Below are 13,103 nucleotides of genomic sequence, written 5' to 3' on the forward strand. Positions count from 1 at the left end.
AGACCCGCCACTATAACCTCACTGATGACATTTATGAGCAGCCATGTTAGATTTACACGCGACACAATAACACGCGTTATGGCGACATGAATATTAGGGATTAATGGAAATCAGGCGCAAGAAACAAATCATGAAAACACATTATTCTTTAATAAATTCTACGCGCAACTACATTGTCAAATATAAATGTAAATATATATATATATTTAATTTAAAAAGGGGGAAATATAAATACATATATATTTAATAAACATAAACAAAAAAAAGATAACCTTAACAAAAAGGGGGGAAATATAAAATTAAATACACATATATTAAAAAAAAAAAAAGGATAACCTTACAATGGATATATATATATATATATAGAACACAAAAAAAAAAAATAAAAACACAACAAAATGCATCTAAAAAAATATATAATAAGGAACCTACGATTATCAAACAACGCACCAACGAAATTAAAGCAGTTACACCACATCAAAATCGAAGCAAGGAGCTCCAGGATAAAGTTCGCTGAGCACACGCATACACCGGTGGCGCACAACAGGGGAAGTCCCCTTTCTCCCAGAAGCATGGTGGCGAAGATGTGCCTCCAGAACCTCTCCGGGAATTTCATTTACAAGACGAGCTTTTACACAACGATCGGTATCGGCGACTTCGGCCAGAGGGGACTCCCACTCCAATACGACGGTCTCTGCATCGAAGAAACTCTCGTCGACAGTAACAGGATTGTCAAAGTTCAACTCCGACGGAGGATCCACGGCCTCGGCATCAATGTCGAATATTTCCTCCGACCACTCTGGTACTTGTGGTTCATCACAGCGCCGCATGCGTTTGATGGGTCTTTTCGAGTCGCCCATGGGTTCTTCGGAATCCCTCTTTCGCTTGCGCTGAAACAACACAATATAGTTTAAATAGAACGAAACAGAACGAATCAAGCGGATTAAAAACAAGACAAAATACGCACCAGAGAAGTCTGGGTATGAACCCCTGATGGAAATGTCTCCACAAACATTGTTCAAACGTCGATCACCGAAGCCTAGAGAAATAACAAAAAAAAAAAAGAAAAGGAAAAAGGATCAAAATCACGAAAACAACCATAATATGCAAATATCCATCTAAACCAAACTTACGCAAACTAACTCGAAGGAGGAGGCCCTTGTTGTGGGAGAGCAGCGTGTGTGATCGCGCGTGTTGCCCGAGCAAACATCGAAATGATAATGATGCTGCAGCCGCCAGCCCTTGCACGCGCCGAAGAAACACAGGTATTCCCACGGTACAAACGTGGAAGCTTCTCGAAAAGACTAGACCAGCATGGAACGGTTGCCCTTGCACGTGCCGAAGAAACGGAGGTAAATCCCACGGTACAAACGTAGAAGTTTCTCGAAAAAGATTAGACCAGCATGGCACGCTCCAAGTCTCCTAGACGCTAGCTCAGCAGAAACACTAGACCGATGGGAACCAAGTCGAGATATGGAACTTACATTCTCTCACGTACGATTTCTGAAAGCCTAAACTGCAAAATCCCGATTCCCACGGAAGGATACCCCCAGTGGACCACCACCACCACCACCACCTCGTGGGGATGGCATTATAAATAAGCGTAGCAACATAGCGCAGCGCCCAGTTTTTATTAAAGCCCAGTTTTTATTAAAGTCCAGTTTTTATTAAATTCCAGTTAGTTATAAAAGTCATTATTATAAAAGCCCAGTTTTTATTAAAGCCGAGTTAGTTATAAAAGTTCATTATTATAAAAGTCCAGTTTGTTATAAAAGTTCATTATTATAAAAGTCCAGTTTTTTATTAAAGTCCAGTTTTGTTATTAAAGTTCAGTTTTTTAGAGGCTCATTATTAAAATTCGATTATGATAAAAGTGTCCATTCTTATTAAAGCGCATTACTATAAAAGTTCTTTATTATTAAAGTACTCATTTTCATTGTTAAAAAGGTCGATCATTATAAAAGTGTTCATTTTTTTTATAAAAGTCCATTGTTATAAAAGTTCATTTTTATAAAAGTTCTTTATTATTAAAGCGTTCGTCATTATTAAAGTCCATTATTATTTTTACGTTTCGGCGGTCTTTAGTTGTTCAAAAAAAAAAGAGAGAAGAGTCGCGACTAAGAAAAATTTATTTTGAAGTTCACATTCCATCTCTTAGACACGAAGAAAAAACACATTGTAATTGCGGTATTAATCCGGCTAGTAATTTGTAAACCGTGTATCGAAATAAATAAATAAAGTAAAAGTTTGATAATAAATTATATCCGAGTTCGAGAAATAAACCCAGAAATAAAAACACCGACGACCATCAGAGCAGACGAAGTAATGGCACCTGACAGCACTTGTTTCTCAAGGTAAGAAAATTAATTCTAAAAATTTCCTTCTTCTCTGATAATTTCGTTGCGCTCGAGAATTACCTATCATCGATCTCGTTTTATTTTCGTGAACGGTTTGAAGGTAAAATCACTATTTTAAACTTTAAACAAAGGGGTTGTTCGCTGTGTTGGCTTGTGCAAACGGTGTTTTCAGCTACTGAAACACCCACTGATCTTCGCATTCCTCCTCCCATTGTTGGCAAAATATTGCCCGTCTTTGGGCAAGGCTTGCGAAATCACACAAGTCCCGCGCAGAGAGGACCATTAAATACATCATTGACGTCGATCGAAAATTAAGAGCAATACCGGCATTGCTATTAACTGATTTTCTTGCCATCATTGCATGCAATTATAAAAAGGAGAGAAATAGTAGGATAATTTTCTTTGAAAATTTAACTGAAGGATCGTTCGCTGTGTTGGCTTGTGCAAACGGTGTTTTCGATTATCGAAAACACCTATCGATCTTCGCATTCCTCCTCCCATTGTTGGCAAAATATTGCCCGTCTTTGGGCAAGGCTTGCGAAATCACACAAGTTCCACACAGAGAGGATCGTTAGAATCATCCTCGACAATCAAACCCAAAGGCAAGAAAATCGTGGCAATAGAATCCATCGTAGCAAATGAACTGAGCTTTGGTTCTAACAACAAACTATTATAGCGAAATTAAAAGAGAAGAAGAAGGCAAACGTAAAAAAATTAATTTCATATCAAGCAACGAAAATTTGACATTCAAATATTGTACCCAGCTTTAATCCTCTCCCGTGCTAGTATCCCTGCACATAGCAGGTTAGCCGAAAAGTGTAATCGGTTTTGCCAGTAGCACTAAACTCTAGTCGACGCTACCAGTAACGTTTGAAATAAATAAAAATTTGAAATAGTCCTTAGACTATTTCTGGTGGCAGCAACTACCGTATTAATCAGAAATCCAAATAAATAATTCATACACAATAATATCATTTCAATATTTCCCTTCCGAATAAACTCTAAATCAAAAAAAAAAAAAAAAAAATTTTTACAAAATTTCAATCTCAACTTGACTTCAAACAAATAAATACGTAACACTAAACGTCGAAATATCTCCGCCGGGAAGGAAATTACGGTCATTTTTCGTCAAAATCGACGAATGATCGAGTTTTGCGAGTTTGTTGGCTTGTTTCGACGCTTAATACAGCGTGCACTATGTTTTGCGCGTACAATGCAGTGATTTGGGCGTTTAAATGTCGAAATATCTCCACGGGGAAGGACATTACGGTCATTTTACGTCACAATCGACGAATGATCAAGTTTTGCGAGTAGTTGGGCTTGTTTCGTCGTTTAATTCAGCGTGCACTATGTTCTGCTTCTAAAATGGAGTGATTTGGACGTTTAAACGTCGAAATATCTCCGCCGGGAAGAAAATTACGGTCATCATTCGTCAAAAATCGACGCCGTATCGCGTTTTGCGAGCAGTTGGGCTTGTGTCGACGTTTCTTTCAGCGTGCACTATGTTCTGCGTCTAACATCGGGCGATTTGGGCGTTTAAACGTCGAAATATCTCCAACGGGAAGCAAATTACGTTCATTTTTCGGCAAAATCGACGAAATATCGCGTTTTGCGAGCAGTTGGGCTTGTTTCGACGTTTCTTTCAGCGTGCACTATGTTCTGCGTCTAACATCGGGCGATTTGGGCGTTTAAGCGTCGAAATATCTCCGGCGGGAAGAAAATTACGGTCATTTTTCGTCATAAATTGACGAATGATAGCGTTTGGCGATAATTTGTGCTTTTGTTGACGTTTAATTCAGCGTGCACTATGTTCCCCTTAAAAAGGGAAGCGATTTGGACGTTTAAACGTCGAAATATCTCCGCCGGGAAGGAAATTAAGGTCATCTTTCGTCAAAATCGAGGAATGATCGAATTTTGCGCGTTTGTTGGCTTGTTCCGACGTTTAATTCAGCGTGCACTATGTTCTGCGGTTAAGATCGGGAGATTTGGGCGTTTAAGCGTCGAAATATCTCCGACGGGAAGGAAATTACGGACATTTTTCGGCAAAAATTGACGAATGATAGCGTTTGGCGAGAATTTGTACTTTTGTTCACGCTTAATTCAGCGTGCACTATGTTCTGCTTGTCAAATGGAGTGATTTGTACTTTTAAACGTCGAAATATCTCCAACGGGAAGCAAATTACGTTCATTTTTCGGCAAAATCGACGAAATATCGCGTTTTGCGAGCAGTTGGGCTTGTTTCGACGTTTCTTTCAGCGTGCTCTATATTCTGCGTCTAACATCGGGCCATTCGGGCGTTTAAACGTCGAAATATCTCCAACGGGAAGCAAATTACGTTCATTTTTCGGCAAAATCGACGAAATATCGCGTTTTGCGAGCAGTTGGGCTTGTTTCGACGTTTCTTTCAGCGTGCACTATGTTCTGCGTCTAACATCGGGCGATTTGGGCGTTTAAGCGTCGAAATATCTCCGGCGGGAAGATAATTACGGTCATGTTTCGTCATAAATTGACGAATGATCGAGTTTTGCGAGAATTTGTGCTTTCGTTGACGTTTAATTCAGCGTGCACTATGTTCCCCTTAAAAAGGGGAGAGATTTGGACGTTTAAACGTCGAAATATCTCCGCCGGGAAGGAAATTAAGGTCATCTTTCGTCAAAAATCGACGAAATATCGAGTTTTGCGCGTTTGTTGGCTTGTTCCGACGTTTAATTCAGCGTGCACTATGTTCTGCGTTTAAGATCGGGAGATTTGGGCGTTTAAGCGTCGAAATATCTCCGACGGGAAGGAAATTACGGACATTTTTCGTCATAAATTGACGAATGATCGAGTTTTGCGAGAATTTGTGCTTTTGTCGACGTTTAATTCAGCGTGCACTGTGTTCGGCGCGTACAATGCAGTGATTTGGGCGTTTAAATGTCGAAATATCTCCACGGGGAAGGAAATTACGGTCATCTTTCGTCAAAAATTGACGAATGATTGCGTTTTGCGAGAATTTATGCTTTTGTCGTGTTACGTATTTATTTGTTTTAAGTCAAGTTAAGATTAAAATTCTGTAAAATTTTTTTTTTTTTATTTAGAGTTTAGTCGGGAGGGAAATATTGAAATGATGTTATTGTGTATGAATTATTTATTTGGATTTCTGATTAATACGATAGTTGCTGCCACCAGAAATAGTCTAAGGACTATTTCAAATTTTTATTTATTTCAAACGTTACGGGTAGCGTCGACTAGAGTTTAGTGCTACTGGCAAAACCGATTCCACTTTTCGGCTAACCTGCTATGTGCAGGGATACTGGCACGGGAGAGGATTAAAGCTGGGTACAATATTTGAATGTCAAATTTTGCGTTGCTTGATATGAATTTACTTTTTACGTTTGCCTTCTTCTTCTTCTCTTTTAATTTCGCTATAATAGTTTGTTGTTAGAACCAAAGCTCAGTTCATTTGTTACGATGGATTCTATTGCCACGATTTTCTTGCCTTTGGGTTTGATTATCGAGGATGATTCTAACGATCCTCTCTGTGTGGAACTTGTGTGATTTCGCAAGCCTTGCCCAAAGGCGGGCAATATTTTGCCAACAATGGGAGAAGGAATGCGATGATCAGTGGGTGTTTCAGTAGCTGAAAACACCGTTTGCACAAGCCAACACAGCGAACAACCCCTTTGTTTAAAATAGTGATTTTACCTTCAAACCGTTCACGGAAATAAAACGAGATCGATGATAGGTAATTCTCGAGTGTAACGAAATTATCAGAGAAGAAGGAAATTTTTAGAATTCATTTTCTTACCTTGAGAAACAAGTGCTGTCGGGTGCCATTACTTCGTCTGCTCTGATGGTCGTCGGTGTTTTTATCTCTGGGTTTATTTCTCGAACTCGGATATAATTTATTATCAAACTTTTACTTTATTTATTTATTTCGATACACGGTTTACAAATTACTAGCCGGATTAATACCACAATTACAATGTGTTTTTTTTTTTTTGTGTCTAAGAGATGGAATGTGAACTTCAAAATAAATTTTCTTAGTCGCGACTCTTCTCTCTTTTTTTTTTTTTTTTTGAACAACTAAAGACCGCCGAAACGCAAAGATAATAATAATGGACTTTAATAATGACGAACGCTTTAATAATAAAGAACTTTTATAAAAATGAACTTTTATAACAATGGACTTTTATAAAAAAAAATGAACTTTTATAACAACGCGCTTTAATAAGAATGAACACCTTTATAATAATCGACTTCTTTAACAATAATGAGCGCTGCTCTATGTTGCTACGCTTATTTATAATGCCATCCCCACGAGGTGGTGGTGGTGGTGGTGGTCCACTGGGGGTACCCTTCCGTGGGAATCGGGATTTTGCAGTTTGGGCTTTCAGAAATCGTACGTGAGAGAATGTAAGTTCCATATCTCGACTTAGTTCCCATCGGTCCAGTGTTTCTGCTGAGCTAGCGTCTAGGAGACTTGGAGCGTGCCATGCTGGCCTAATCTTTTTCGAGAAGCTTTCACGTTTGTACCGTGGGAATTACCTGTGTTTCTTCGGCGCGTGCAAGGGCTGGCGGCTGCAGCATCATTATCATTTCGATGTTTGCTCGGGCAACACGCGCGATTCGCTGCTCTCCCACAACAAGGGCCTCCTCCTTCGAGTTAGTTTGCGTAAGTTTGGTTTAGATGGATATTTGCATATTATGGTTGTTTTCGTGATTTTGATCCTTTTTCCTTTTTTTTTTTTTTTTTTTTTTTTTGTTGTTGTTTCTCCAGGCTTCGGTGATCGACGTTTGAACAATGTTTGCGGAGGCATTTCCATCAGGGGTTCCTATCCAGACTTCTCTGGTGCGTATTTTGTCTTGTTTTTTAATCCGCTTGATTCGTTCTGTTTCGTTCTATTTAAACTATATTGTGTTGTTTTAGCGCAAGCGAAAGAGGGATTCCGAAGAACCCATGGGCGACTCGAGAAGACTCATCAAACGCATGCGGCGCTGTGATGAACCACAAGTACCAGAGTGGTCGGAGGAAATATTCGACATTGATGCCGAGGCCGTGGATTTTCCGTCGGAGTTGAGTTTTGACAATTTTGTTACTGTCGATGAGAGTTTCTTCGATGCAGAGACCGTCGTATTGGAGTGGGAGCCCCCTCTGGTTGAAGTCGTTGATACCGATCGTTGTGTAAAAGTTTGTTTTGTAAATGAAATTCCCGGGGAGGTTCTGGAGGCACATCTTCGTCACCATGCTTCTGAGAGAAAGGGAATTTCCCCTGTTGTGCGTTATTGGTGTATGCGTGAGTTCAGCGAACTTTGTCCTGGAGCTCCTTGCTTCGATTTTGATTTGGTGTAGCTGCTTTAATTTCGTTGGTTCGTTGTTTGATAATCGTAGGTTCCTTATTATATATTTTTTTAGATGCATTTTGTTGTGTTGTTTTTTTTTTGTTCAATATATATATATATATATATATATATATATATATATATATATATATACATTGTAAGGTTATTTTATTGTTTATGTTTGTTAAATATATGTGTATTTAATTTTATATTTCCCCCTTTTTTAGTTAAGGTTATCTTTTTTGTTTATGTTTGTTAAATATATGTGTATTTAATTTTATATTTCCCCCTTATTTAGTTAATTATATATATATATATTTTTACATTTATATTTGACAATGTAGTTGCGCATAGAATTTATTAAAGAATAATGTGTTTTCATGATTTGTTTCTTGCGCCTGATTTCCATTAATCCCTAATATTCCTGTCGCCATAACGCGTGTTGATGCGCGCGTGTAAATCTAACATGGCCGCTCATAAATGTCAACAGTGAGGTTATAGTGGCGGGTCTTTAGTTTTGTTTGATATCGAAGTAATTTTCTGTCGCTTGTTTTTCCTTATTCTACCGCAATTAGAACATTTATTTATTAATATTGTTATTATTATTACTTTAGAGTGACAATAGTATTGTTCGTGTGAATATACATATATATATATGTCGGAGTAGAATTGTTTGAGTTTTGATTATGGGCGTGTAAAGAATCTTCGCCTGGATTGTTCATTGTAGTTTCACAATCAAGATAACGTTTATTAACACAAATACAGAAGGAATAAGTCTGAACAATAACAATGGTAACTAGACGCTGATGACAATGACCTTAGATTCGATATAGCGAATCCACGGCCCACGGGATATCTGATCTACTTTACTTCTAAGTCGAACTCGACTTACTCCTTGCGATGCAAGGATCGCTTGATCAACTCTTTACTAAGACGTAGAGTATTCACTGATCGTACAAACACAATAGGTATCTAACCAGTGCAACTGTAAGAAAAAGAATGCCTCTCCGTCGCGACGACGCTGCAGAGGAAAACTATGTTGGGATGTGCCTAAGGGCACGAGGTCATAGGATTCGTCAAAGAAAACCTCCGCTCGGAGGGTGAGGGAAATAGACGTTGCTGTTAATTGGTTAATCTCCATGTTGGCGATTAGAAAAGGATGCTAGCCGCTCTCGAGAGAGAGTTCCTAGCGGGAAACGTCGTACTTAAGGAAAGCAGACCTCACGTATCCTGCCGCAACAGGCGACAGACACATGGGCTGATATAACAAAGACTGTTTGCCAATCTAAAGGACTTTAGTTATGCGTCGGCATCTGGCGACCATCTCACCCAAAGAATGGGATCTGTGCGTGGCTGCTGGAACGTCTCATTGTCAAGTGCCGTTACGGCCATTTCTTTAAAGGAAAGCTATGTAACTTCGTATCTCTGTTAGGTCATGTAACGTTCATCCCGTGACCGTGGCTACACTCGGCGACCGGTCGTCGCCTCGATCCCAAGCTCATTGTCTCAAGTTTCGAATGACTGTGTCTGGGTTATTTCGTGAATGCTATTGAGGCTTTTCCAAGCAATTCCAACGGGTGGCCCCGTTGTCCTTTCATCTCCGACATATATATATATATATATATATATATATATATATATTTATATTGTGTGTGATTTTAATATGACTAATGTTTTGTAATTCTTCGATAGCATTATTTATTGTTTTGAGTAGTTTATTTTATAGAGTGTTCGATAATATAAAACACACTCATACACACACACACACGCGCGCACACACACACACACATATATATATATATACATATTTCTTCTGGAAGTGTAGTATTTATACCAAATGAAATGTTAATTATTTATTTTATATTAACTTCATTTAATAAGATAGAACACACACACGAGCACGTATATATGTATATATTTCTGGCAGTGTGATTTTCATTTAGATTCTTTAGTGATGTAATGTTGTGTATTTGAGGTTATGTGTCAATTATTTGATTTCATATATACATATATATATATCTTGTATTGTGACAACATAGTATTGAAGGTTTTATTTCTAAATTATTGTGTATTTAATGTGTTTTTACATATTTGTGTTTGATGGTAGAATTTCTGTATGCAAATCTTCAAGTCATTGCGGTGTTAATTATTTTGAACGTTTGGCCTATCGACAAGTTGTTACTTAGTCCCAAGTGTTACGTTGTGTGTTCTATTTCTTTTATAGATTATTAGTAGTGGTTTTAGTTTAGAATATAGATTATTTATATATATATTTTATATATATAGACATGCATGTTTCATAATGTAGTTCCTATTTTATAACTCTTTATCGGAATGTAGGCTAGTTTTAAGTATGTATCTTAGATTACTGATTTGATTTAATAATGTAGAATGCGCACACATATATATATTTCTGATAATGTAACCTTTATTTCTTTAATATTATAACATTGTATGTTTTATGTATTCGTTAGACTATTAGTTTTTTGATTTCATATATACATATATTTCATAAATTGATAATATTGTATTCGTTGCATAGTATTGGAAGTACTGTCTCTAATATTTACTAGGTTATTATATGTTTGGCATATATGTTTACACTTATATGTAACTCTCCGAGTTGTTGCAGCGTTGTTTGATTAAAATATATTTATATTTACATATATTCCTGGCGTTTCAATCATTTCCCTTTCTGTAGTTATTCTTATTTCCTGGTTTATTTGTTTGGTTAGTGACTCGTTCAATCCATTAGTTGGTTCTATTTATTTTATTTTATACTGGTTGGGTTTATATTATATTGAACCATAGGTTTTCAAATTGCAAGTCGGTTATTGGTAGGTTTATTTAGAGTTGTGTGTATATGTATTTTGTTTATTGGTTGGATCTATTAGTCGCCCTCATTTTGTTAATCCTCCATTTCGTTTCGTAGTGCCGTGTGTTCGTTTGCGCATTCAAATCCTTATTCGCGCGTTTTGTATAGAGTGGTTATCTTGTTCTTGTTACGGCACGTGCGGAGCGCGGGACGTGACACCCCCGCCCTTTCCAAAGGAAATTTGATTGATGGTGTCTCTGAGTTCGTTCATGGCGGATGTAGATGTTGTTGGTTGTTGAGTGACTACCGGTGTTATCGATATCCCTTGAGGTTGTGTTGTTTGATCATCGATATTTCGTCTTCTTTTGAGATATAGTAGCAGGTTGGTGACTAAGCTGCATATTGCTCCTAATAGAGCGATTCCACATCCGTAAGTCTCGTGTAGTTGGTATCCATGTATAACTATGTCTACTATCACTTTGATTAGTTTAAATATCATGAAAAGTTTAAATATCGCCGCACTAATTGTTTCAAATTCGATAATGCCGTTCCACAGCTTTGACGCTGTATCTTGCTATTGTTGGTGGTTTCATCCTTAACTGGTATAATTGCTTTTCCTGCCGCTCCTCTAGCTTCATATCTATTTTATGTATTCTTCTCCGTTAATTCGTCAATGAATAGTCAGTAATTAATTGTAATTAGTTACAAAAATTTGATTTATTTTCCATTTCATGGCTGATCTCTATTAAAATTTTTTCTATATAACAATGATGTATTATATTGTATTAATTATTATTTATTCTTCGTTACAATCTTCCATTTGTTTGATTATTATTTTATTAAATAATTTCCTTCATGGAAAATATAATTGGTTTTGCAACATAAAAGTTCCTACATTCTCGCTTTGATCAGTGTGATCTTCCAAAATGGCCGCTTGTGAATGTCCCTAGTATATAGTCACTTTTATTAATATCGAAATAATTATTTATCTGTTAATTATTTGTACCTTTATTTTAATTGATAACGTGTAGTTGAAATGAAAATAATATTATTTGTGTTTATTATAGTTTGTATAATTATTGCACGTAGAAGCTATTTCATGCTCGCGACGATCAGTATTATTTTCAAAATGGCCGCTTGTGAATGTCTCCAGTAAGAGTATAGTGATGTGTTTTATAACTATTTTTTTGTTAATACCGAAATAATTGTTTATTCGTTACTTATTTGTAACTCTATTTTAGTGCAATTGAAAATTGGAATGACAATAATATTGTTTTTGTGTTTGTTATAATATGTATATATATGCTGTGTGTTACGTATTAGCGTGTGGATTGTATTGTTGTTGAAATCTATAAATTGTTAGTAGCACTGTTTAACTGCTTGATTATGAGTGGTTTATATTCGTGTAGCTTTGTTTAATTGATTTAATTTAACATGTGCATATTGTGTTATATCATCGGTCACTATTATGTATTATAACCTTATTTTCTTATACCTGATTTAATGTGACAATACTGTAATAGCTCAATACAATATAATAATTTCTTACTTTAATCATGTTTATCGTTGATACTCAGTTAACCTATCTTGATTGATTCCTAACCTATCTCTGTATTTATTGTGCGTTTTTATTTCCGTCTTATTAATTTGTCGTTGCTTCTTACTTGTGATTTGCTGTTATTTTGTATTTGTATGGTATAGTTTTTGGAGCTAATCTATATATTATTAGTTAAACCTTACTTATTGAATTATTATTGTTTGTAGTTTTTCTAGTTATATTTTCCAATGCTGCGTCGCTTTCTTGGAACATTTACATGGTACGTGTTTGGCATCTGATTCTTCGTTACATTCTCAGCTTCTATTATGGGTACGTTTATTTATCCTACTTCTGCAAGTATAGAAATGTCATTTAATTTATTTAATTTTATATGTTTATAGTGTTTCCTATCAACGACTATCATTATGTATTATAATACTATTTTCTGTATATTAAATTTGGTATAATAATATTATATAAGTTAAGGTAGTATCTTACCTTCTTATTCCAGTTGTTCATGTTGTTGGTATTCGGTTAACTTATCTTGATTGGTTTATAACCTCTTCTTTCATTCCTTGGCTATTTTACTTCCTTACTAGTTGGTTGTTACTTCATAATTGTACAACACAGTTTGAAGATAGTCCATATCTTATTAGTTAAAACGTTGTTCACTGTATTATTATTGCTTACAGCTTCTCCGACTTTATTCTTAGAGTCCATATGCTGCGTCGCACACGTAGGCATCATCTGTTTCTTCGTTATATCGTCAAATGTCATTGTCATTATTGACAATCCTGGCAGGGACACCACTTATTATGACTACCTTATTTTATCCTAGATCTGTAAGTAATAATAAAAATGCTATATTTGTAAGTATCCATATAGTAGAATAATCTGTCCTTTTTCTTCTTTGCGAAGACCGCTGCATCAACGTTGAGTTATTTTGTTATAATGTCACTAATTCTTCCTTGGTTTTCCAGTTTCCTGTTGCCTTCTTAACCGTTCCAGTAGTATCTGCTTCCGTAGTCCGTACGTGTTCATTTAAATTTAGCGGTAAGTTTCTGGTAGCTGC

The 13,103-nt window shown here is 36.4% G+C and overlaps 2 protein-coding genes across 2 annotated transcripts in view; both read left to right on the plus strand.

Moving 5' to 3' along the window:
* Positions 1-13,103, plus strand: part of LOC139992540 (mitogen-activated protein kinase kinase kinase 7) — a 207,495-nt gene that overhangs the window by 183,656 nt on the left and 10,736 nt on the right. The gene's annotated exons all lie outside the window — the stretch shown is intronic.
* Positions 6,607-7,734, plus strand: LOC139992144 (uncharacterized). Its single transcript, XM_074111959.1, has 3 exons — positions 6,607-7,011; positions 7,117-7,188; positions 7,267-7,734. The coding sequence occupies exons 2-3, from the start codon at positions 7,141-7,143 to the stop codon at positions 7,687-7,689; spliced, it is 471 nt and encodes a 156-aa protein (XP_073968060.1). The 5' UTR covers positions 6,607-7,011; positions 7,117-7,140; the 3' UTR covers positions 7,690-7,734.

This window comes from Bombus fervidus, chromosome 11 (assembly GCF_041682495.2).
Source record: "Bombus fervidus isolate BK054 chromosome 11, iyBomFerv1, whole genome shotgun sequence".
NCBI classification, from domain to species: domain Eukaryota; kingdom Metazoa; phylum Arthropoda; class Insecta; order Hymenoptera; family Apidae; genus Bombus; species Bombus fervidus.

Bases quoted from the DNA above. Each gene is read 5' to 3' on its own strand.
- LOC139992144 (XM_074111959.1), top strand. From the start codon at position 7,141: ATGTTTGCGGAGGCATTTCCATCAGGGGTTCCTATCCAGACTTCTCTG. The intron at 7,189-7,266 runs GTGCGTATTTTG...GTGTTGTTTTAG, and splicing joins TTCCTATCCAGACTTCTCTG to CGCAAGCGAAAGAGGGATTC.